We start from the raw sequence: 24,757 nt of genomic DNA, 5'->3' as shown, positions 1-24,757 counted from the left end.
TCTCGTGATGAGAAAGTATGGATAATATTCTTCGAAGCACGGTGAGCGAAGCTAAGCTCAGCCTTACGAGAAAGTATCCTGCAACCTCAGCTCCAATACGACCGTGGATATCAATGCTGAGTGAGATTCATCCAGTGATTTGGGATTGTCCCTACAGCTGACGATGCCATACACGAGATATTGTGCATGACAGATATGCAAACAAGCACCATGGCGAAGCTTGATGCTGAATCTCAAGCAACTTTGACGCTCCCAGTGTTACACGCTTCGTGTCTGAATACTTGGATCAGCAGTCGACTTTGGGATGAGATCAATTCGGTCATCTGAAACTCCGAGTGAGACCCAATCATACCGGTCGAAGAACGGTGGCATGTGGCCGCCTGGGAACTCATGGCCAGCACACCAACGCCGGCCGATGATGGGATCTTGCCGATGGAAGGCGAAGGGCTGCCGCGTTGCTTCATGCTCGCTGTCTAACTGGGTGCTCCTGTCCCTTCCACATTCGGCCACCGGTGGACCGGAAAAGGATATCGCAAGCGTGGTTTCCCGCTTCTAAGAACGAGTATATGTGGCATACGGGATATCCTATCGCGAACTGCGGGTTTTCCCAGTTGAATTACTGGAATTCGAGAAGGCAAATGACAAACTACATAAGACCCAGGGTAAGTGGAGGCTACTGAATTGTAAAAGAATGATGCAGCAGACCAGCAGCTCAAATCCTCAGCCTGGCCGAGGATCATGACCCTAGAGGATTAGGTACCTTAGCATTAGTCCACACCTCCACAGTCCGTATGGATGAATGAAATAATCGTAACTGGCGTTGTTTGTCTCAATGGCCGACGTCGGCCCAGCACTTGATAAGCCGAATGACGGGGCCCTTTATTAACCGCAAGCACATTTTGTATGAGGGATTTATGTCAGTAGCCAGTTCGCGGGTTGCGCTCTCCACCCCAACACGTTGAGCTTTGCCAACTGCTTCTCGCTCAGGCACTCTTGGTGCATGCACGTGTCGCCAAATGTAGTAAGATAAACACTAACTGCGCGCCAACTGAAGCAAAGCTGCAACTGAATGAACTGATCGAAGGGCACAGACAGCATTCTTTCTCTGACAGCTGCTTCGATCCAAAGCTTCGGGTCGTATTTCTCCTCCTACGCATGAGCTTTTGTCTTCGGGGGTTTCGGTGGTCGTCAATTGTCAAATCATCGCCGAGTGTCAAAGGTCGACAAGTAATACCTGACTGGAGCAAGAGAGTACCAAGACGGGATCTTACTAGGATCATATGCGGGGTTTATGTACAGTTGCCTGTCAAAAGTTATAACAATGCTTTGATCTCGTCCTTTGGACCTTCTGACCCCTCATTATCATCCTCAAGTCATGCCTCTCAACATCGACACCCCCGGGCCCCACGATATTGCTGATGCTGAACTCGACCTAGACTGACATTGAACAGTCGTTTTGAAAAGGTCTGTATGGCTTGAATTTCTGTACGGTACCAAGCGTACCATACCGTATGTTCTAGTACATACCACGGAAGAAATACATTCCTTCACAATGACCTCTGCAGTGTAACAGGTTACACATGGGACTCGCCCTTGCTTTGGCCAGGCTCAGCCCGAAGGGTCATGGACCTGGAAGCATTCCAGATAGACCTGGACCCAAACGGTCCCGACCGTTCTGCGGACTCTGTGTGAGAACTATAGATCTCTGAAGTTGTACGGCAACAGTGTACGGAGAACGGAGACACGTCAGAACTGGCATACGGACTGCAGCCAAGCCAAATCAACCTCGCACATCATCGCGATCTCCTGATCGTCTGCACAACGCATTCCACCGGACGGATTGCAAATCCAAGGGGACACTGCATACTTGATGAGGCAGCCAAGAGCCCCGCCAAGGACCGCCAAGATCAATACACAATGCACAGTATTGCTGGTCCTGTGCATCTTCCCTTTTGGGAAGTCGGAGGTCAGCAGGATATGCTTAAAGGGATGTCCTCCTTGAAAGTCCTTACTCCCTTTTCATTCCACAGCAGCACTTGGCGATGTCGCTTTACCTCCGCCAAGACGATAAGTCATACCGACTCCCCGTCTAGACGACGCTCTATTGAATAATATTGATATCCGGTTAATGATCGTTTACCTACGGAATATCTACAACAACGTGTGGCTCCGCGATCTCGTGACTTGTGGATGGCTAAGGTATCAGTGTCATCAAGAGCGCGGACAGACAGCCGACACCAGACAAACATTGCTTTTTTCCTCCTCTTTGAGCCACCCCCTTTTTTCCTCCAGTGTTACCGTCGACCGACCGTTCCATACTCAAGTTACTCTGCTTTTGCCAAGCGCTCTGCCAAGTATTGCACATTCTACATATGTGGTTTTCTGTGCCCCGTCTGCCAGCTCACCTTCGGGAGGGGGCGCAGGCGGCGCAGAGATCTTGCGCCCCTTTTCCTCCCTTAGTAATAGGCTCGTGTTGAGGGTTTGAGACAGCCGACAACTGCTAGTGTTAGCGGTAGATCATGCCGATCATCGATAGTGATGCTACGTATGTATCGAGGTTGCAATCGTCCATTTCCACAAGCTGCTATGAGCCAAATGCCAATACAATATTTGTCGCTTGGCATAAAGAGGACTGATTGATACTTCCAAATTCGGAAGAAAGTATTGATCTCATGATTGAACCCCAATGATGGGCAATTGAGCTTACAGGATACGTATTGCAGAGTTCTCCAGCACTACCTAGCCTTGGTTACATTGACGTGTGGTCACTTAAGACTGCTGATTAGGCAGAACTAACGTCAATCCAAAGGCAATTTATGCTATTTGTCGTGCAGCTTCGACCGGTAATCCATTGTGCAAAGTAGCAGACAGCAGAATACATTGTTTGGATGAATACACACCGGATATAAGCTAGATATTCCCTTTTCGTGCAATATGCTATAACAATGCAAAATACTCGATAGTAATAGCGCGAAATGGCATCTACCGTAGCATGGAGTAGACTAACCCAATTCAAAATACAAGAGAGATCATAATAGAAGCCCACAAACGCCAGATATCAAATTTCATATTTCAGTAGTCATCTTGAAGAAATCGATCATCCGGTATCTCAGCGTCTGCTAATTCCGAACGCCGAAGCGATATCATCTTCTGCACCTTTCCACCAGGCACTAGATACCTACAATACAGCCTATATCGCCTTCATTAATGGATTTCCATTCGCATCCATCATTCGATAGATTCACACGTCATGCTCAATTGCCAATTACCAATTGCCATGCCGGAGAGACCCAGTCATCTATAATAAACCAAGTACCTCTCTAGAGAGGTAAGAGAATAGCAATATACTTGCGTCCGTCCGAACAATACACCTCATTCATTCTATGAGATACACCCCCAATCTACCAGCAATCATAGGCAACGAAGATAAACAGGCACGGAATCTGCTAGGTAAACCCCACATAACAACTGTACGGAGTATTCATTGGAAACGTTGGTTTGGTCTGTTATTTTCAGATGAGAGTTGCTTTGACAGGTGTGACATCATAGGTGCCAGCCATCATGCATATACACAGAGGTGCACACAAATGATAATACTACGTATACTAGATATAGATTAACCAGCCTCGTCTGTATGTTATCATGATGATCATCGCAGGGCTGAGTTTCTAATTATATTTTCAAATGGCCGCGTAGCCGGATACATTCGCTAGGCATCATGATTTAGGCTTGGGTCGGTTATTTGTAGTAGCTGATGATATTGGATGCCTAGGTACTTTTTTATTTCAAGTCTGGATCATAGTGGCTGCGTCATGTGTCGCTGGAACATGTGTACTCGTTTCCTAGGCTACCCATAATATAGACAAACTCCAACGAAGTGCTGTATAGGAAATTCATCTGCCAATGCCAGATCGACAGTCGCCCAAAGCATATGCAGGAAAAAGAAACGTGACCCCCTAAGGATACCAAAACTCCCAATAGCGAAAATGGCTTTGAAGCCTCTGCTCCCCTGCCGTTGCTAGACACGCGTCCTTCCATGGCCACGTTGAGGCGCCCGTGTCGCTGTCTGGAGACGCTTCTCTGATCGACTGCCCATCTTGCTATGTTGCTGCCTTTGCCTTTTCGGTCTCCTCCACCATCGCAGAATAATCGCTTTCGCCCGAAGAAGCCGATCCCTTGTCTGCACGACCGCTGCGCATTGCAGTGCCAGATTCCTCACCACAGTTCTTCGGTGAGCTTCTCGGTATGCGAGGACGCGTCGCCATGCATTTTGGAGCACTATAGCAGCTCGAGCTCGTCTGGTTGACGAAAGTAGACAAGAGCAGAGGAAGGCCAGCGCTCCAACTGTGAAACTGCTGTCGAAGATGTGTACCTTATAGGAATTGCCAGGAGCAACGAGGTTTGCTATTAATCATCGGTTAGCCGTTACCCTGGGCTACAATCTAGCGATGAACTCACCAAACTGAGAACTGCAGCCAAGTGCTCGTAGACGGGTTGCCAATGTAGTTGCCTTTCGGTCGGGACTTGACGCGGCATTGCCCAAGATATATTCTTCGTACTCGTTCACTATAGCCTCGTAGATCTTTCCATCCGCAAAGCTTGTGCTGAGATTCTCCAACCGGAGGCCACTCAGATGCGCCAAGATGGTTGCCCATTCCTTGAGCAACAGAACAGCTTCATCGTCTTCCATTTCGTCATTAGAACTCTTCTCCTTAACCAAATTTGCATCGTTGAGCTGTGATGGAGCTTTCTGCCTCAGTCTGTCAATCTCTTTCCTCACATCATCCCAGTCGATGAGCTCCGAAAGACCCCATCTACTGACCAACCCCCATAACAAGGCAATTGTCTTCTCGCGATGGCCATTAACTATGTCTTCGGCGTGCGTGTCACGAACAAGCGGCGCAGCACCTGTTGTCAACTTTAAGGCATCCAAAGCAATCTGGACATTGAACTTCTTCACCGTGCGGCTCGAGCAGGGGAACTTTAAACGTCTCGATAGCGGCCATTGATCATTGTCCAGCAGCGGCACCGATTCCCCTACGGCCCCTGCTGATGGATAAAGTAGTAATTCCACAATCCTAGTCAATCTCACACCATCCCTCAGGTCAACCGCAAGATTACTCATTTGATACTCGTACTCTTGCAGTTGGTGCTGTTCATATGACAGGTGACAGTCCAAATGTTTGAGTGATTTCAAAATGTCGCCCGATGCTGGCAGTAGAAGACGGGACAGTGCTTGCATAACCGCTGCGGAAGACTTGAAAGATGAGGAGGGCCTAAAAAGGCAACTTGGAAGCATTGTTCCTGGACACAATCTCGCCTTGTCCAAAAGTATAACCATCATGATACTCCGGAGGACTGTACGGCGGTATGCTTGGGACATCATATCTGAGCCTACATGGCTAAGATCCTGCGCATCACGATCCATATCTCTATTTTGTACCAAGAAGATATCCAAGAATCGTTCCAGTTTTCGTCTGAGAAATTTTTCCTTTTCTGCGGTCGTTTCGACCGAGAAATGACGGGAATCTCCATCGAGGGTCTCATTCTCAACTCTTCTTCCGGTAACCGTCTCGGCAGCCGCTCTCAGTGCTCGAAGGTCGTACGTTTCCAACCAAATATCCAAAAACTTCCGTTTCATACCCAAGTCATGTCTCAGACGCCTTGTTTGTGTTAATGCATCTTTTGGCATACTGAGAGAGCCATAGGTCAACGACGCTTGAAATCGCTTATGAAGTTCGACAAAAGGAGCGCTTTGGTACAGTTGAAGAAGCTCATGTCTGCGTGCTGCATGGTCATCATATCTCATGTGACCGTCCGTTTGATCGAATAACCGGTTGACTAACTGAGTAATTACTATCTCCTGATGCGCAAGCCAATGGTCCTCATACATCGCTGGGTTGGCAATATCGTCGGATATGAGTGCAAAGTCCTTCATCGTAGTCTCTTTCCTGATTAGTGAGGTGTTACTTTTGTATGTTTTGGACTGTTTGAGCGCACTCGAAATGGGTGTGCTCCTGGAAATGGACAGAACGGCGCCCTCAAGTCTCGAGTTGCTTCTGACGATACTGTCCATTTTGCTGCCGATGCTGTTTACAGATGCCCTAGCATTATGCCGTTTCTCACTGAGCACTGATCTTCTGAGCTCCTGACTGGTGGACACCTTCGCCAGTGGCTTCGTCATAGGCTCTGCAAAAGGACGAGCTTTGTCTGATAGGGCTCTGGGCGATTTTGAGTTTAATTTTTCTTCCGTATTCGATTTCCAGAAACCTTTGTCAATGGAGTTGAAGAGCATTGTCCCTGGAGGGATATTCTCCTTCCCAGTATTCTTGCCAGCGATATCGATGTTTATGGCGCTTCCTTGCGTGACTCCAACACTTGGTTGCAGTGGAGTCTTTCGACCTGAGGCCATTGTTCTCTTCGCTTGTCGTTTCCGCGCAATTTGTGACTCCAGGCTGTTGATCTCCGTGTCCTCTGGTACATAATGATTGAGTTTGTCGGACTTGAGCGGACTGAACATGCTCATAAACACGCTGGCGACCGTGGTATCGTCCGGGGGAATGAAGACCGTATTGCGGCGCACATCTCGTTTGAGTTTATCTTTATGTTGATCTTCGTCTCCTCCGCCATTGATTTGCATTAGGAGTGATCTGTTTGTCTCTGCGCCGGCATCTATGTTCTGTCTTTGGTGCTTGACTTCTGCTTTCTGGCGCTGTGGTTTGGATGGCGAACTCGAGGCGAAGCTGACTTTCGGGCGGAATCTATGGGCTGGTTGGGCAAGCAATGAGGATTTGCGGCCTGTAATTCTAGCTGTGATCGTGCTCTCTCTTTTGCGTTTCGGCACTGCGTGTGTAGGTATCTCTTCGTTCTCTTCGTGAATTGTGAACGATGATCCTGTCTTCACCCTTCGCTTGGGCTTGACTGCAATCAAGGTATTGTTTTTGATCGCAGTGGTGAAATCGAGGCTGGCAGTGTCGTCACCACATTCCAAGCTTCCTTCCCACGAGCTATCAAATGTATGAATGGTATCACTGTTTCTCGAATTCCTTGACTTTACCGGGCAAGGAGTTCCAACTTCCTGCAATAGACCAGACATGATGGTTGTTGTTCTGAAACTATCCCATCAGATAGCCTTAAAGAATGTAACCAATATCTGATCTAAAGAAGCTTATCACTCCTAGTGCGCTTGACACTTCTCATGGATCGTACTTGATCGAGGCGGGTTGAGGCGTCGAACTTGGTGGGAAAGACGATAACAAGAAAATCTAACAGACGCGATAAGAGACACTCAATAGTTCAAAACTCCGATAGCAAATTGCTGGTCATAAGGAATAGGGCTAAAGATATATGGTCAAGATTTAAGGTGGTTCATGGAACGAAATAATGTATGGAAACGCGAGGCCTGGACTGTTGACGGGAAGCGGTTGCCCAGGTAACACATTCGTACCTGAGTTCTGAGGCAGCGAGACCGACTTCCACTCGGTTTCTTCAGTTAGACAGCGGTTGTAGATATTCAAGTAGTTCAGCATATAAGATCTCCTCACTTTCCACGCGTGAATGCTTGTCGTGATGAACTAGCTCTACTCTGAGCCGTTTTCCCATGGTCATCAATGGACCGGCGAACATGAGAGACTTAACTACGCAAGAAAGACCGATCTCGAGTGCTCTGGTTTTTTATGCTGAGGCCGGATACGCTTAGGCTTCCTAAGGAGGGCGTTATCAGACCTTGTCAGCGACATCGCCAACCGGCATGCGTGTCCAGAAAGCTGCAGGCTTGCTGGGTCAAAGTTACCGTGGTTGCAATGGTTGGGTTACTGCTCGCTTAGGACCAGCGTCTTGAGGCAGTTGGCTTTTGCAGGCAATTGTGTGAGGCGCCTAGCAGATTGTGAGCTTCATTGGGACCGAGCTCTCGCCGATTGCTTGACTTTCGACCTGATGGCATCTCAAAGCCGGCTAATTTACATACCGGCCTCGAGAATAACGGAAGATGGCTCTGCTGAAGATACCCTATACAACCGTCCCTCGAGCGGGTCGGGAGGCATGTGAGGCCAACTTCGATATTTGAGGAACATAGTGCGACATGTTCCTGATCCTTGTAAAGCACATACCATCTCTAAGCATACAGGAAGCTGGGACTTACCACTTTGAAACCGGTACTGCGTGCTCATACGAGCATCCAGCTTCGACAGCAAAGTATACGGAGTAAACACACCGTACCTAAGGCACTATGGGGCGTCAATGTATCTGCATCTAGTCATTGGGTAAAGCTTTTCATTCACCGTCATGTTATCCGATGACGGTAAGCTGACGCAGTCCATTGCTACTGACAGGTGTATTGTAGAGACTGTTCCTGGAGACCTACCTTGGCAGCCGAAATAGGACAATGACAACGCGTTGAGATTGGAAACTAAAGACCAAGACGATCGAGAGTGCCCGGCTCTCTGTGAAGGTCCTCACTTTGATCATTATGGATAGTTGCGGGTTAGCACTGACAGAGGCTCAATCTTCCCTGATAGCCTGATTTGAACAGCAGCAGTCATTGTTCATCGGAACGTCGTAGCCAATTATCCTTTTCAAAAGGCCATGATCTAATATGACCGTGAAACCGGGGGCCCAAAGACAGACCCTGCAGGAAATCCATCAGGATTTCCGCCGCAGTCCTTAGTCCGAGGTTGACATTTCGAAGTAAGAGTGAAGGGTGGAACCTCGGTCGGATCTGGCGTCACTTGAGCATTGTCATATGAGTGTAATGATCATACGGGCTTCTGTAGTATCAGATTGGAGCATCCTCCTTTCTCCAACAACGTTAATAGATCTCGCCCAATAGACATCTGTTCGCCTCATCATCTATCTATTCGACTTCTCGTCCCTGACTATCCCTTGTGGGTCAGCATTTATGCTACACAGGACTAGCAAGTTAAAGCCAAACGGCCTCGTGGGTTGAGAACTCCGATTCGACGGAAGCCAAAGCCCTCTCCATCCCCAGAGAGGCCCAGACACATGAACCCAGCTTGATCTTCAACGTGGCCCTCTCTTACTCTCCTGTACCTTGCATATCGACCAGGGCAGTCATTTTCATGAATTACTACCGATCTACTTTTTCACTTAATTTTATAAACAATCCATGTGATGCGCTAGTTGCTCTCTGATTGTCTCCCTAAAAGTCGCGTGCTTCCTTACTTCCTGCTTACTTTCCACTTGCCGCCAACGGAATACCTACGCCATCGTTGACGTCCTCCCCTCAAGCATTGCACATCTCGCCGTGAGATCGCCGTGGAGATGGCCGATGAATAATTTCCGTCGACCTCGTCTCACCAGTCTCTACCTTTATTTCGCCTTTGTTGAGCTGATACAACTTCACAAAATCCGCCACTCCTTCACTACCACCTTACTATCCGCTTCGTCCCGCCACGATCCCTCTTCTCTACCAACGTACATCCCGGAATGATTGCAGGTCATGGAAGCCCTGGTTTATGAGAACTCGCCGTTGGCGGAATATCTGAGAGGTGTGTCTCCGCGGAGAGCCATGCATAGGTTCATAGTAAATGATGATATCGTTGGCCATTCAGGGGAAGGTGAACACGATCCAGACTGGCCGGTCCAGGAAACAAAGAGCGAGGATGATCCCTTCGACTCAACAGCATCAGACTTTGCTCCGCGGGGCACTTCAAAATTCCAAGAGCGCATCCGAAACAAGCTACCCAAACCCCTGGAACTGAAATCCTCCCGCCAGAGGGCAGTCTTGGGTAAACTCTACGATGCCTGTGCAGTATGGTTTCCAACCAATGTTACCCTATCAGCTGCGGCCAGAACTCTGGCTGATAAGTTATCTTTTGAATAGACCGCCCTGAACGCACGCGTCGGACGAAGCGACAATGAAAGATTCCTAGAACAGTTTGGATACGTCATCGTCGCATCGCAGTTGTTGAATGAACACAGTGCACCCTCGTATACGTCAGCCGCAGACGTACTATCCAACTCGAATCCCGTTGACCTTCCATCGCTTTCCACAACCTTTGGCGTGCAGGGTGCGGTTGTCACAGCATCAACGTCCTTCTCAATCGCCTGGCTGTTACACTGGAGTCGATCTCGGACGGGGTCCGGATTCAACCCTCGGAAAGTCGGTGTACTTCTGGTCCTTGTCCCAGTGCTTGGGGTTCTGTTCTATGCTTTTGCCAGACGCCAGTGGCTCAAGTACCTGCGGCATCAGGCTGTTGATGCGGCTGTGGTATTCATAAGCAATGCGCAGTCATTCGATTCCGCTGCTTCGGCATCGGTTGTTTTCATACAGGAGGTTGAGCTGGTCTCGCGGGGTTATCGCATGTAAGTTGCACTCGATCTTGCATGATCAAGCGCTATAAAGGCCGAGAATGCTAACCCCAGTACTAGAAGCACGCCCTTGCCTCCTGTAAGTAGACTTGAGGATCAAGCGCAGACACGAAGATGTCTGAGACTGCGTCGGACCGTGTCCGAGTGCTTTTACTCAATGTTGCAGCGTTACCTACAGGCGCAGCACATATTGCAACCACTGACAGACAATGACAATCTTGCCAAGTACCACGACATTTACGATGTCTCACTAGAAGAGCTTACCGAAGCCGAGGCCGCCTTGGCTGAACGGGAAACAGAAGACCAATACTCACTGCGCGCGCTTCGCACCCTTTTTGGAAGGCTATACAACGTGAGAAAGAGCATTCTTTGCTGTCTCCTAGCCCTGGGTGCCGACGGTGGCGGATCCGACATCGTAAGATGGAGCACGGCTATTGAGCAGATGCGAGATCTTGCTCAAGTCACGGGAGTGAATACCCGCAAGATGGCCAGCATTCTCAATGAAGATGACCGTGAGTTTCACCTCAATGTAGGAGTATTATCCACTCCGTCACTGACTCTCTTCTTAAGGTGACGTGATTCCTCCTTCGCCGCTGCCTACGGCCTCTCCTAACAGGGAGAATCTCCGTGCTCAATTTCGAAAGCTCAATACGCTTACTCGAGGCATCCGCGCCCTCCACGCGAAAATGCATCTGATCAGAGAGCTGTCCACTGCCACATCAGAGCCTACCGACACGGAAGAACTCGAAGCAACTCTTCTTGCCCAATACGAATCAATTGGAACGGACATCAGAGGCCTTCTTCAGGAATGGGAGGCTGGCAAAACTGCTCTGATGAGCAGCATTGACAAGCGATCCTCGGTAGATCATATGTCGCGCCCGCCCAGCGGGATGAAGCTGCCATTGTCCCCAACACCCAGCCTTGGCGGTGCCACCGCGGTAGAGGGAAGCCCAGCAGATGCGCTCCGGGCTCTGAATGGCGATATCAAGCCAGACCCGAGCATTATCCAGAGTGTCGACGACGACGAGGAGATATTCGAATCCATAGTTCTCCCTTCCCGCAATAAAAGGGCGTCTCTGACTAGGGAAGAGCGCATTGCCCGTGTCAAGGAAGACCGGGCGAAACAGGCTGCTGCACGCGAACGAGCGGACGCGAATACCAGCATGCTGAAAGAGCTCGAAATGGTCATCAAGCAAAGACCTCGAGGAACAACTTCAAAGAGGGTCACGAGCATCTAACCCACACCTGTCATTCTATCATTCTTTTCCCTTCCCTCTTTCTCGACTTGCCTCCATCTGGATGTTCTCCCTCCGCAAACGAGTATATAATATCCTTCAGCATTCATGTTTTACACTGACTGTGAGCGAGATTGAGCTTTAACTAAACAACTCTGCAGGTTGATACCCATTGCAAATAGAGCGGAATGGCGTCACCGGTGTTCTGTGCTTTCCTTCCTTCTTACGTTCCTCCTCTACATTAATGCTTTTCTGTGTCCATTGTACAGCATACTTAACCACTGGTCTTGGGTTGTTGGTCTTGCGCTTTTTGAACGCTTCTATCTCCTTGGCTTTGACTTTGGCAATTGTGTCTTCGAGATTGGCACCCGCGGAGTAATTTCCTATGTATAAATTGAGCTGTAAATAGTTATAAAGTTCGAGATTAATCTCAGAATACAAGAAAGATTAATGAATTGTCTTCCTGATACCCCAGTGACAAGGCAACGATGCTGCTGCCTTAGGCTAGGATGAGTCTAACCACAATTGTTCATATCAGCCTAAGGCCAATCACGCATAATGACGCGCGACTCGTGAACGCGTCTGATTCCCCACTAAACCTCGAACGCGAATTTACAGCGCTTTAGAACCTCACTCTCGCTCTCCAGCCTCTAACCAGAGCCATTCCAGCTTCACACCTACGTTTCACCTGCAAGTCCTCCTATTCTTCAATTTCTCGCACTACAACAGCTAACGACTGACAATTTTGCTTCAGAATCATTGTCATTCGACACCTCACTTCACTTTCACATCATCACGTTTTATCTATATCCTTTGATTTCGACCTCCACACATATTCAAGAGTAGGCAGTTCTTGTCCAATTGTTTCAATGAATATCCTCTGACCGTCATCCCAGTGTTGGAAGCACGACTAGAACAAGCAAGCCTTCTCAAGCGCGTACGTGAGCCCTCAATTCCGCGTTTGCCGCTCGGCTTCATGACTGACCTGATTCACGCTTCGTCCAGGTCGTCGACGCTATCAAAGATCTCGTACAGGACTGCAACTTTGACTGCAATGACTCGGGAATCGCCCTTCAAGCCATGGACAACTCTCACGTCGCTCTAGTTTCCATGCTTCTCAAGGCCGAGGGATTTTCGCCCTACCGGTGCGACCGCAACATTGCCCTTGGTATCAACTTGGTTTCCTTGACCAAGGTTCTGCGTGCCGCTCAGAACGAAGACATCCTCACACTCAAGGCGGACGACTCGCCTGATGCCGTGAACCTCATGTTTGAGAGCGCCGAGACCGACCGAATAAGCGAGTATGATATCAAGTTGATGGACATTGACCAAGAGCACCTGGCCATCCCAGAGACAGAGTATGCCGCCACGGTGGAGATGCCGTCGGCAGAATTCCAGCGGATCTGCAGAGATTTGAATGCGCTTTCTGAGTCTGGTGCGTTATGGGATCCTGTCATTGACAATTTTCTTACTGACCTGTGGTAGTCGTCATTGAGGCTACAAAGGAAGGTGTCAAGTTCTCATGCCAGGGCGACATCGGCAGTGGCTCGGTTACCATCCGTCAACACACCAGCGTCGACAAGCCCGAGCAGAACGTTTCCATTGCCCTTAGCGAGCCTGTTGCTCTCACTTTTTCCCTTAAGTACCTCGTCAACTTCTGCAAGGCTACGTCGCTGTCGAGCCAGGTTATGCTCTGTCTATCACAGGAGGTGCCTCTACTTGTCGAGTACGGGCTGGGAAGCGGCCACCTGAGATTCTATCTCGCTCCTAAGGTATGATCTTCCTTACCCATCGATTCAGATGCCTTGATGCTAACTTTCACCCCGAATAGATCGGAGACGAGGAGTAAGAGGTTCAAGCGAATGAGGCGGGAAGGCGAAGGGGGTGTTACTATGACATGAAGAGGGAGCATAACGGTGGCAACGAACATTTCTTTCTATTTTCCTGGTATTCAAAATATCCCATGAACATTAGCCGGATAGGACAACTACGGAAATCACATTCGATAATTCACCTCGAGGGTCGGCGATCCAGAATTCAAGTATGTATTGAAGGACTTGCGAATGCCTTGAGAGGTCCAGCTACTATGACCATCGAGTAGCCACTGGGCTACCTGAGCACGACTACTTTCAGTTCAGTGACTACAAAGTCGTGTGTACAATTTGGAGTGACCAAAATCCATTCTCATTCCGCAGTAGACCACATAATACAGGAGTAGGCCACATTTCCACCATGCTACTAGCACAATCTCCAAGGGTACCAACAGCGTCCAGATTACGCCTACCCCGTACATGACACGACAGCAACCCTATCAAGCCCAAAGGGCCAACCCCCAACTCATTAGCAGGGGCAAAACAAGTCCTTTCCAGTCCCAAACCACACGAACAGGAAGGGAATAAATAAGTACAAACCGACCTGAAAGAAAGAGATGAAGCGCCACCCCAACCAGAATAATCGGAATCGAATGATACGCCCCCCCAAACCAACCATTTCTGGCCGGAAAGGAGACGGCGCATGCTGCGTATTGCACTAAAGTGTCATAACACACAATCTTCGCAACGACTCTCCCATGGGGAAACCCGGATCCTACAGAGTAGGATCCGGCCCCGATGTTTCTGATGCCGATTGCAGGTGCTTCACACCAGGCCCTCACGGGCAGTACCGGCCCCCTGGACCGCGAGGCACAGAGGGCGGGTTACTGGGTAAGGTGAAGATTCCTCCGAATTTCTCATTTGCGGGGCCCTCGGTGATGCTGGGATCACGCGAGGGGACGGGGCTTGCGCCTCGTCGTGTGTAGCAAAGAAACGCAGCATTGGTTGGGGTGGCGCTTGAGGGGGAAAAAGAAGAGAGGGAAGAGAGAGGGAAATTTATTGTGCTGGTTTTATGGTGGTGGGATTTGGTGACTCACCGCCTGCCTGGTGGGGTAGACAGCGTTGGATTACTAATCGGTTCATGACCGAGGTGGGAGACCCTAGTAGGTTGGAGAAAGCGAGGGAAAGGTTGGCGTGAAATGTGTATGCCTCTATTGGTTGTGGATATTGGCTTTTCTCATGTTGATAAACTCCATCCTGATATCCGTCCGAAAAGAGTATGCAGCGAGCATTAACTGAGGCTCTCAGGAATACGGAGAGCTGATAAATTTAGACGACGCAAGATTGTCAACATCATCCGATATGGTGTAACGGCTAACATCGCCGTCTTTCACACGGCAGCTCGGGGTTCGACTCCCCGTATCGGAGCTCATAATCTTTTTTAGCTATTTTTGCTCGCTCTTTCTTATCTTAACAACAAGTTGTACGACTACTGCATCTTTGAGGAATGGCGAGCTTTTTTCAATTTCACATTTTTTATGGTCATTTCCGGTCAATCGGGACTCAAGGTAAATTGACGGCGAAAGCCTGGTAGCTGTCCCAATGCTACACCAATGTGGCGCTACCTGTCGACAAGTCCACGCCATAATGATAGGAAAAGGTGCTTAGCAGGATCATGATAATTGACTGAAATGCAAGCACCACCAGCTAGAAAGCATAAAATAATGTACAAATGTTTCCATTCATTTTCTCTGAGCTCTCCGTCAAAACGCTTATGAGGTCATTGTGGATTCCAAGGGCAATATCATAGTAGCATTAACCTATGCTGCAGATAGGTTTGAACTCAGCACTCTCAACTGGCTTGTGCGAGGAGGCATGCTGTTTTCGGATCATGCCGCACTCGAATCTTCGATATGCACCGGTACAGGGAAAAGTGACACCAAGGGGTATATGATTGAAGGGAAAACATCGAAGGAACTGAATATACGACCACGCCTATCATCCTCTCTTTCAAGTTCTCAATGTTCTTAACGTCTGACAGGAAGAGGACGGTGCATATTAACCACCGTCTCATCCGGCGACTCCATTCATGTACGGATTTGACCAAAGAAGCCATGATCGCGAGGACTAGACGAAATGACGCATTTCAGCAGCTCACGAGGAGAACTTGCGCGTGATCTTGGCGATGACTGCAATAGCAACAAGTATTAGAGCATTGGCTGAGCTTCCATGAACGTACACCACACATACCGTGAAGACCGACAACGGAGAAAATGAAGCCCAAGCTGAGCACCAGAACGACAACAGGGTCAACCCTCAGACCAGGGCTCTCGTCGGTGTAGAGCTTGAGCATAGTGCCGGAGGAACCACCCGCACCAGCGGCACGGGTAGAACTGGGCCTAGCATTGCGGAGAGATTCCTTGTGGTCCGCGGCCGCGCGGCGACGCAAAGCAGCTCTGGGACCACCGGGAGGAGTAGGAGAAGAAGGACGGTTCACGGAGCCAGTGGCGGAAGCCCCAGCACCGGCGCCAGAAGACTTGGTGTCAGGGCCGGACTCAGCACCGGAGGTCAAGGGAGAAGCAGCACGAGCAGAGGCCTAAAACAGATGCACAACTATGGTCAACCTTCGATTCAATGCAGAGGGCCGTTTGTAAATGAGCAATTGAAGCTTCCGTCCGCAGAGCACATAGCGCTACTTCTCAAGGGACGACGAGCGAAAGAGGTTCTCACCATTTTGAGCAATTGAATGAGGAAAGAGGAGGAGAGGAAAATCAATGAAGGCGACGACAAAATTAGACTGCAAATAAAACAAAGACTAATAGAAGAAGTAAAAAAAAATTGTGATGACAGGCGAAAGAAGAAAATCGAATTGTGAGATGGATTAGCTGGCAGAGGGTATGTGAGGTGAGGTCGCGAGTTGCCAGAAAGAGGCCACGATCACGATTTCCAGCCAGTCGGGTATGGTAACGTATGGTTACATGCCTTACCTTTGACTTACCCCAGCTTCATGTGACCCAATCATATCCGCCCTCCACTTTCTGACCCCTGAACTGATAAAGCTCAGACTTTGGCAATCAACATCAATGAATGAGAGGTGGCTAGGTACTCCATAGATTCCAGTAGTAATCTGTAGCTTTCATTGATTTAAGAAGAGCTGTCGCCATTCGAATGAAGCCAATCTGTAGTAGCGCTCTGATCATCACTCATGGCGAGCCAGAGCTGAGAATCTATCAAAGCTAGCTAGGATTCATTTTAACACTTCAAAATATTTGTTATATGCTGATTATGTTATATTTGAGTTTAGAATAGTTACAATACACGCCAGAGTAGATGCACATTCGTGATATACCAGAACCTGAAGGGGAATAGAAACAGTCGTCAAATGAACGCCATTGTGCCATCAAGGAATAGGAAGTAGAGTAAGGGACGAAACGGGAAGTGACTGAATACGACCGAATAAAAAACGCTCAACCAAACTTCAGGAGGTCGAAATATTCGTCAGGCAGCCTAATAATCGCAGGTAAGGTATCATATCGAAGATTCCAAAAACATGCCCCATTGTCAGTACCCAACAGCCTGCAAGCGAGGTATTGATCGAGTACCACCGCGCACTCGCGGTTTCCGTTTCTAATATACGGAATGAAGAAGCGAAAAGCTGCTTATTTGCATTTTCGTTTCTTTTCAGTCCTCCGTTGCTTTTCGAATTCAATTGAATTCGTTCGTGAGGAGCAAGACAGCAACGCTCAATCAATCATCATTCGACTGGGTATCGCGCCAGCCACATTTGAGGACAGCTCGGTGGTCTTCTCCGCCTCCTTGCTCGACTTTCTCTTGTTGATATGGGGCTTCAGTCCCTTGTGAAAATTGTGCATGCACATGCAAGCGTTGATGATAGTCATGATGATGAGAACAATCGTGATGACAGCAAAGAACGTGAGTGACCGCCGGGCAGGCAGGTAGTCCTTGTAAGTCTCTGGTTGGTACATGCGCACAAGCTTGAATAGGAAATAGGCCATAGCTGCAAAGTAAAGAAGCTAGACTTATGGTCAGAAACAGCAATATAGGTTGCAGAAGCAGGAAGCATACGATGATGATGATCATTCCGACCGAGCTCTCACGTCGAACAAATATCGCCGCGCAAACCAGAATCAAGATCGTCACAGGTATAGCAGCTAGCGTCAGAGAGAATTCAATGTCGGCTTTATCGGTGACGATAACGACGAACTGCACCGTGAACCCGAGGAAGAAGAAAAAATCAAATTTGAGAAGTGTGACGTAGATCTGGCCATTGGTAAATCCTCGTGTTTCTTGATCTTCATTCTGTGAGTAGGAGTCACAAACCTGGTATGTGAGAAAGCGACGCTTCATTCGCAGATCAGCACTGATATGCTTGTAGATCGACCACGCAAATTCATCATAAAGTTTCCATGCAACCATCATCATGAGAATCGTACCCATTGCCACGACGCATGGAATGATGATCAAAAAAGGCTCGGTTTCTCCCCATACGTTTTCATTGATAGCTGTATTGTCGGTCAGAATAGAGACAGCCTCCCTCACCTGCTGAACCTGCACTGCCCCGTAGATCAAGAGTCCGATGTTGCAAAGACATAAACCAATGACCTGAATCGTGTTTTTCATCCGCAAGGCATCGTATACAAGCACCAGCTCATATAGGAATCCAAAGCTGTAGAGCGCTAAGAAAATAGGGATCGTTTTTGAAGCGGTGACAGCCTCGGCTTTCTTTTTAAGCTGGCTCTGGTAGTTGGCGAAAATGTAACTAGACCACCATATGTTAGCATTAACAGCGTATTGGAGATTTATAGGCATCCAGTCCCACATACCATTCTAGTGCTAGAGTTATGACAGTCTGGATGAAAGTGACGATGACAAAGGACCACGTCCACATCGAATTTGGAATATACATTTTGCGCTTGGGGGGTTTTGGCGTTACGTTCGTGTAGCCTTCTCGTGAACGGAAGCCTCCAGGACCTCTTCTAAACGAGGGATCGAATGACCCCCCGAAAAGGGAGGTTCGCGAATTGTGTGCGTAAATTTTGACGAAGTGCTCCGTGACGGAGCTCGAGTCCGCCGGAGTTTCGGTCGCAGGATACAATATGACGGTTCAACCACCTAGCGGCGGCGTGGATGCTGCCTGAGACTGTTGATCGTACGAATAAAGAGGGTCAAGGGAGAGGATAGAAAGACGTAGTGGAGGCCTTTGCCGGTTTGTTGACCTGACCGTTCGACAAGACGTTGGCAGAATCAGGAGGTCACGTTCGGAGTTTTGGTCACGGAAAATACCGAGGGTTTGTCTATACAGACAGGCAAGCCCCAGCAAGCCTTCGGTCGAGCGTCGATCTGGATGAAGGGGAGGAGAGACAGGTCGACAAAGTGAACGAAAGGACCGGGTTGTGAAGAATACGAAGAGCCTTGTTTTCTCTCCCCAGAAGAAGAGTGTTGTTGCCAAGCCGCGTGAAACGTCGTCTATCAGGCGGGGACTGGAACAGTCGCTTCGATCATCAATCACTTCGAGACCAGTCTAAGGCTGAGCACATGTAGGGAATCACGAGCGTAAGGCTGGCCTCTCCACAAAATCGCGCAAAGGAAAAAGGGCGTGGAATGGATGGAGTATCGGATGTATAACAGAAAGAAAGAAAGGATCAACGAAAGACTATTTCAATTGGCTGGTTGAAGAGCACGGCCTATGAAGCTTGTGATAAAAAAAAAATAAGCGATGAAAGTTGTCCAAAGAGTGGAATAAGATGAAAAGAGAAAGGTGTGGCCTGAACGATAACAGTACATAGTCCTGTCCTGTACCCAGTGGTAGGTGTCTTCCGGCAACTAGGTACGTACCTCACTTTGCGGCTGGTCCTGTGGATTTGTGGTTTTGGCAGACTGTGGTACGGAAGAATGCTGAAAACCCAATTATTATTTTACAATGCTTTTGAGTTGGTTTAAAATGATAAATAATAACGTTAATGCAATCTGGTTGGAGATTGCTTGACTTGGTATCCAGGGTTCAGAAGATAGTTCACGAGTCTAGACTGGCACCTCCCATAGATATAATTGAGCAGGGAGCCATGGTTAATAATATTTATATTGTATCGACTATCTAGATGCTCCAAGCATTCTATTGTCATTCATCTATATTCATGGATAGGCAGAATAGTCAAAAGTCTCCATTGCTGTTATGAGTCTATGAGTGATGCTTTATTTATCCTCCAAATTGAACGTCGAGTTGTTGACAATAATATGAGCGCTCTTAATCTTTCACGACTAGCGACCGCCAAGAGGTCTGTACGTAGCTAGGGACCAAATTTTCCATCGCAGCCTCGAATGACAAGTCTTCTGTGCCTGGGGATATGGAGAACAATCCACTAGCTGTACCAAAACAATTAAAGAAAACTGCTTACAATTGAAACCTAGTCGATTCTGGTGGGCCCGACTCATCCAAATTCTGCCTGTCGTAGTCTCGTAGAACGGCAGTGACAGCTCCATTATTATTCTCGCCTCTGCTTACGGCGGGCTTGGAACTCTCGGCGAGATTTTGAATTGTGGCTTTAACCGGCTTGCAATTATGCCCATCCGTGGTTCAGAAGACATTTCTTTGTACAATAATTGTGGTGAGTCCAGGCAGTCATGCTATGTACTTGGCAGATTAGTTTTGCATGAATGATTCCAAAATCTGCCATAGATTAGTAAGTAGTACTAGTTATTAAACAGCACTACCCATACATAGACAAGCTGAATCATAGCCCCGTTATCCGTATGTTCCGCTGAGAATTAAGGGAGGATGATCACTTCCAGTTCTGAGCAGAAAGGGAAAGCCGTATGCCGATTTTACTATTAATATGCCCACACAGCAGATGCGAATCATGCGAGACTGCGCGGTCTTGTCCATAGCGATCTTCATCTCCCACAATCTTCGTGATTCGCAAATAGATGCCACTATCATCGACTCAAGGCCTAGATCTGCTTGAAGATCGAATACACTAAGATTCATCTGCTTTTGTTCTGCATGGTGTCAATGAAGTACGCATTTTCGGCCCTCGTCTTCGTCCTGTGCCCTACCAATCCCCAGATAGTGGCAGTTCAGTCAAGCTCATTATTATTAATTAAACATCCTGACACAGGGGGCCGGAGAAGGCCTGTACAATTCTTCGTTGTGGACACGGGAATCAAAATTTTTCTCTCTTCAGGACAATAGTAATGCCCGGTCTCTTCGTGCGATTGAGTACTCGCGTAGAACAATCATGTCCAGTGACAAGCTGCAACTGAGCTGCTCTCCCGAATCCACACCTGGACGCTTGGAGCCTTGGGACAGGGGCTAGAGGCCCAGCTGATAATAATATTAAGGTTGACTGAGCCACTCAGTCAAAAGCCACCGACTGACAACATCCCTACACCCAGCCATTCCCAGTGCAGCTCACCCACATATATCTAAATGTTGAGGATCGAGGTGGCTGTGGCTGTGGTTGTCACCCAGCCGACCACCACATTGTATTTCTGATCACACAGTAAAGGGATGGCAGAGCCGTCTCATGAGTCAGACCAAAAGACAGGTCCGAGGTGAGAATAAAGGGCAGTGTGACAAGTATATTGCCCAGAAACTGAAATGTGTTATCGGAGGCCATCAGCAGAGTAGTCCGTCCATGAGGGGAAGCGAGAACAAAAAAAAAAATGGGAGACGAAAAAGTTGAGGAATTTGGTAGCTCCGATACGGGGAATCGAACCCCGAGCTGCCGTGTGAAAGACGGCGATGTTAGCCATTACACCATATCGGATAATTGTGGTGGGGAGCAAAACTTTTGGTTATATAAATCAAATATCCTCGAGGAGGAGGGCAAACAAAAATTAAAAAAAATTGTTAATTAAGCTCCGATACGGGGAGTCGAACCCCGAGCTGCCGTGTGAAAGACGGCGATGTTAGCCGTTACACCATATCGGACCGGCTGATATAATTTGGCCTTGTTTGAACTTATAAGACAAGGAGTGCCCCGAGATGCTACCCACACCCAAGCATTGTTCTATTCAGCGCTCTAGTTCTATGGTACATGGTCTGAGTCTCGGGTCTTTCACTGATTGTAGAAGATCTCGAAGGAACAAACATTAGGTTCCTCCAGTCTATTGGCATCGGCCGGCTCCGCTGCGTTGAGACTCACTGGAAACTTACACAAGCCCATCGAAGTTGCGCTGATCATCGCGCTCTCGACCCTACTAGGTAGTCCCGGGCTTTGAATAATGCCATTGGCAACTCTGGTCAAAACGATGTTGCTAATTGTTTACATAACTACTCAGCCAACCACTCCACTATCATGATATCTAAGGAGGCCGGGGCCGGAAGGCTGCCTTATCAAAAACACTGCTTCCACAACCAATCGCCATTCGCTTCGATCTATCTTGCACTGATAAGGATGAGCTACGAAAACAACGTCCGCCAATGATGACGTTCAAACTCGAGCTGTTAGAGATAACCTACTTCCATCCTACCGGAATTGCACAGACCACTAATTCGAAAACAGGAACTGAAGCAAGGAGCACCGGCAACCCATGTGGCCCTACATCAGGATGAGACTGATAGCACGTCGCTGTCCAGGGTCCTGAGGCATGCTGATTACGAAAATATGCTCTTATCGTGGAGTCACGAGCGGCTCGTATTTTCTATCTGAAGATGAAGCTTAAAGTTGATCAGCACGATGTCTGCGAATTCGGCGAATTATTTGGATCTCCAGTGATATGCAGTCTGCAGTAACGGCTATATGTATGGAAGGTGCCTCCTGCTCTGGGGTTCTGATCCAGATACACAGCAGACTCCACAGATCTACTGGTGATTATCAGCCTGGTAATCCACGTGGAATCTTGGTACAAGCTCCGCCATCTTATACAAGGCTTGTACACTACTCTGTTACTTTGCATTGAGTGGCAATTACAAGCTGTCAAACATGTCCTTAGATGAGGTCAAGTTTGTTGCCCCCCTTTCGCAAGGGTTCGGCTATGGCATCATTATTGGATTGGGTTTCGCTTTTGCGTTGGTAATGATCTTCATTACCTGGGCTTTGAGGAGGTAAGAGCTTCCAGCGTCCATTCTCATCGTGGTATACGTGGTACCCGATGCAATGCCTCTACCTTGACCCGCAGTTATGCTAACATAATTGCAGATATCAGCATGAAGTCCAGACATCCGAAATGTTCTCAACCGCCGGACGGTCTGTAAAGTCGGGTTTGGTAGCCGCAGCTGTCGTCAGTAGTTGGACTTGGGCAGCTACCCTTCTACAATCTTCAGCTGTAGCTTACCAGTACGGCGTCTCGGGGCCCTTCTTCTATGCCTCAGGTTAGTCCTAAGGGCGAACCATAACTTTGAGTGATGCGACAGCATTATTGATATTGACCGGGAATAGGCGCCTGCGTTCAGATTATATTGTTTGCCACACTCGCCATCGAGCTCAAAAGACGAGCGCCCAACGCCCATACCTTCCTGGAAGCTCTCCGCGCGCGATATGGAACTGCAGTGCATCTAGTGTTCATTGTATTCTGCCTCATGACCAATATCCTCGTGACTGCCATGTTACTCACTGGTGGTTCCGCCGTTTTGACTTCTTTGACTGGGGTTCACACAGCCGCAGCCTGTTTCCTGCTCCCCATAGGTGTTGTGCTCTACACGATTTTCGGTGGTATCAAAGCAACATTTATCACCGACTACATGCACACCGTGGTCATTATCGTTGTTATCTTCATCTTTGCGTTCTCTGCCTATGCAACAAATGCGGAGCTGGGATCCCCTGGCAAAGTGTATGATGCACTGGTTGCAGCCTCTGAGCTTCATCCAGTGGAAGGCAACGCTCAAGGCAGTTACCTTACAATGAGATCCAAGGAAGGCGGTATTTTCTGGGTGATCAACCTTGTCGGTATGTACCCCTAGACTGCCTGTACGAGGACATAAACTCTGACAGATGTTTTGCAGGTAACTTTGGGTTCGTAACATGCATAATTCGGGCTTCATGCCAGATCGCTGACGACTGTAAATAGCACCGTGTTCCTCGACAATGGATACTACAATAAAGGTGCGTCTATTCTATCCTCGAAAGAACCACTGTCTCATGGGGATACTAATTGCTTCCAGCCATTGCGGCAAGTCCTGTCCACGCTTTCCCCGGATATGTTATTGGAGGTCTGTGCTGGTTTGCTATACCCTGGCTGTGCGCGACCACCATGGGAATCTCTGCACTTGCCCTCGAGGGGGCCCAAAGAATTAACTCCGACGATGTCACCGCTGGCCTTGTACTGCCATTTGCTGCTGTCAAGCTTCTGGGCTACAGCGGAGCTGTATGCACGACCCTTATGGTATTTATGGCAGTTACTTCAGCGTTCTCGGCTCAGTTGATTGCCGTCTCCTCTATCGTCACTTACGATGTCTATCAAGCGTACATCAACCCTGCCGCCAAGGGCAAGAGATTAGTGTGGGTCTCTCACATGTCTTGTATTGCATTCGCTCTCATCATGGCTGGATTTGCGACGGGGCTCTACTACGCCGGAATTGGTATGGGCTATCTGTACTTGCTTATGGGCGTCATCATCTCCTCTGCGGTATTTCCCGGAGCCATGACTCTTGTCTGGAAGCAACAAAATTGGATTGCTGCTGCCTGCTCACCAGTTCTTGGACTTGCGGTGTCACTTATTGCCTGGCTCGTGACCGCCAAGAAGGAATTTGGTGTTCTCACCGTCGCAAGTACCGGGTCGAAGTGAGTCTTGTATTGGCCTCTGGCAGTTTGTTCCCATTTGCTAATTGAAAATAATAGCTACCCTATGCTTGCCGGTAACGTTGCGGCTCTGCTCAGCCCGCTCATCTTCTCGCCGGTTCTGACATACCTTTTCGGCACACAAAATTATGACTACGAGTCGATGCGCTCTATTCGCAAAGTCGACGATACAGATGTTGCAGCGGCCGCGCACGTCGACATCGAGCTGATTCCTGGCGAGCTTGACGTCCGCGACGCACAAGCGGAGGAAGAGGAACAGCGCAAACTCAACAAGGCGGCTTTCTACTCTCGTACGCTGACCATCGGCATGGTGATCTGCTTTCTGCTGTTGTGGCCAATCCCCATGTATGGCTCTTCATACGTTTTTAGCAAGAAATTCTTCACTGGCTGGGTGGTAGTTGGCCTGATCTGGCTTTTCTGCACTACGTTTGGCGTAGTCATCTTCCCTCTCTGGGAAGGTCGTCAGAGTATCATGCGGGTCGTCAGACTCATGGCCCTCGATCTCACAGGGAAGAGGCCTGCCGTTGTTGGCCAGAAATCACGAGAGCACGAAGGTACCTCTTCCGGTGTTGTGACACCGACAGAGAAGACGGAACCAAAGACAAGCGCCTAAGGCTAACTT

At 48.6% G+C, this 24,757-nt stretch overlaps 6 protein-coding genes and 3 non-coding genes across 9 annotated transcripts; 4 read left to right on the top strand and 5 right to left on the bottom strand.

Moving 5' to 3' along the window:
• Positions 1 to 4,018: 4,018 nt before the first annotated feature.
• Positions 4,019 to 7,096, bottom strand: sha1 (putative calmodulin-binding protein Sha1; the record flags this gene model as incomplete). Its single annotated transcript, XM_043269624.1, has 2 exons — positions 4,019 to 4,404; positions 4,459 to 7,096. The coding sequence occupies 2 exons, from the start codon at positions 7,094 to 7,096 to the stop codon at positions 4,019 to 4,021; spliced, it is 3,024 nt and encodes a 1,007-aa protein (XP_043125559.1).
• Positions 7,097 to 9,457: 2,361 nt separating this feature from the next.
• Aspvir_006424 (vezatin family protein) lies at positions 9,458 to 11,567 on the top strand (the record flags this gene model as incomplete). Its single annotated transcript, XM_043269623.1, has 5 exons — positions 9,458 to 9,506; positions 9,570 to 9,769; positions 9,842 to 10,323; positions 10,390 to 10,841; positions 10,900 to 11,567. 5 exons carry the CDS (start codon positions 9,458 to 9,460, stop codon positions 11,565 to 11,567), a joined length of 1,851 nt encoding a protein of 616 aa, XP_043125558.1.
• Positions 11,568 to 12,073: 506 nt separating this feature from the next.
• Positions 12,074 to 14,361, top strand: Aspvir_006423 (proliferating cell nuclear antigen; the record flags this gene model as incomplete). The annotated part of the gene is made up of 6 exons (XM_043269622.1): positions 12,074 to 12,077; positions 12,461 to 12,501; positions 12,570 to 12,999; positions 13,050 to 13,336; positions 13,396 to 13,409; positions 14,196 to 14,361. 6 exons carry the CDS (start codon positions 12,074 to 12,076, stop codon positions 14,359 to 14,361), a joined length of 942 nt encoding a protein of 313 aa, XP_043125557.1.
• Positions 14,362 to 14,731: 370 nt separating this feature from the next.
• On the top strand, positions 14,732 to 14,803 carry Aspvir_006422. The gene has a single exon. It is a non-coding gene; the product is annotated as a tRNA-Glu (tRNA).
• A 726-nt stretch (positions 14,804 to 15,529) lies between these two features.
• Positions 15,530 to 16,108, bottom strand: Aspvir_006421 (SEC61-beta family protein; the record flags this gene model as incomplete). Its single annotated transcript, XM_043269621.1, has 3 exons — positions 15,530 to 15,564; positions 15,626 to 15,971; positions 16,106 to 16,108. The coding sequence occupies 3 exons, from the start codon at positions 16,106 to 16,108 to the stop codon at positions 15,530 to 15,532; spliced, it is 384 nt and encodes a 127-aa protein (XP_043125556.1).
• A 1,010-nt stretch (positions 16,109 to 17,118) lies between these two features.
• On the bottom strand, positions 17,119 to 18,302 carry Aspvir_006420 (uncharacterized protein; the record flags this gene model as incomplete). The annotated part of the gene is made up of 4 exons (XM_043269620.1): positions 17,119 to 17,409; positions 17,462 to 17,656; positions 17,717 to 18,155; positions 18,220 to 18,302. 4 exons carry the CDS (start codon positions 18,300 to 18,302, stop codon positions 17,119 to 17,121), a joined length of 1,008 nt encoding a protein of 335 aa, XP_043125555.1.
• Positions 18,303 to 21,090: 2,788 nt separating this feature from the next.
• On the bottom strand, positions 21,091 to 21,162 carry Aspvir_006419. Its single transcript has one exon. It is a non-coding gene; the product is annotated as a tRNA-Glu (tRNA).
• Positions 21,163 to 21,254: 92 nt separating this feature from the next.
• Positions 21,255 to 21,326, bottom strand: Aspvir_006418. The gene has a single exon. It is a non-coding gene; the product is annotated as a tRNA-Glu (tRNA).
• Positions 21,327 to 22,320: 994 nt separating this feature from the next.
• Positions 22,321 to 24,748, top strand: Aspvir_006417 (sodium:solute symporter family protein; the record flags this gene model as incomplete). The annotated part of the gene is made up of 7 exons (XM_043269619.1): positions 22,321 to 22,442; positions 22,537 to 22,709; positions 22,777 to 23,283; positions 23,340 to 23,349; positions 23,405 to 23,439; positions 23,499 to 24,117; positions 24,175 to 24,748. The coding sequence occupies 7 exons, from the start codon at positions 22,321 to 22,323 to the stop codon at positions 24,746 to 24,748; spliced, it is 2,040 nt and encodes a 679-aa protein (XP_043125554.1).
• Positions 24,749 to 24,757: the final 9 nt, after the last annotated feature.

Source organism: Aspergillus viridinutans, assembly GCF_018404265.1.
Source record: "Aspergillus viridinutans IFM 47045 DNA, scaffold_4, whole genome shotgun sequence".
Lineage (NCBI taxonomy): Eukaryota > Fungi > Ascomycota > Eurotiomycetes > Eurotiales > Aspergillaceae > Aspergillus > Aspergillus viridinutans.
The sequence above is the reverse complement of the archived record's forward strand: the minus strand, read 5'-3'. Positions and strand labels throughout refer to the sequence as shown.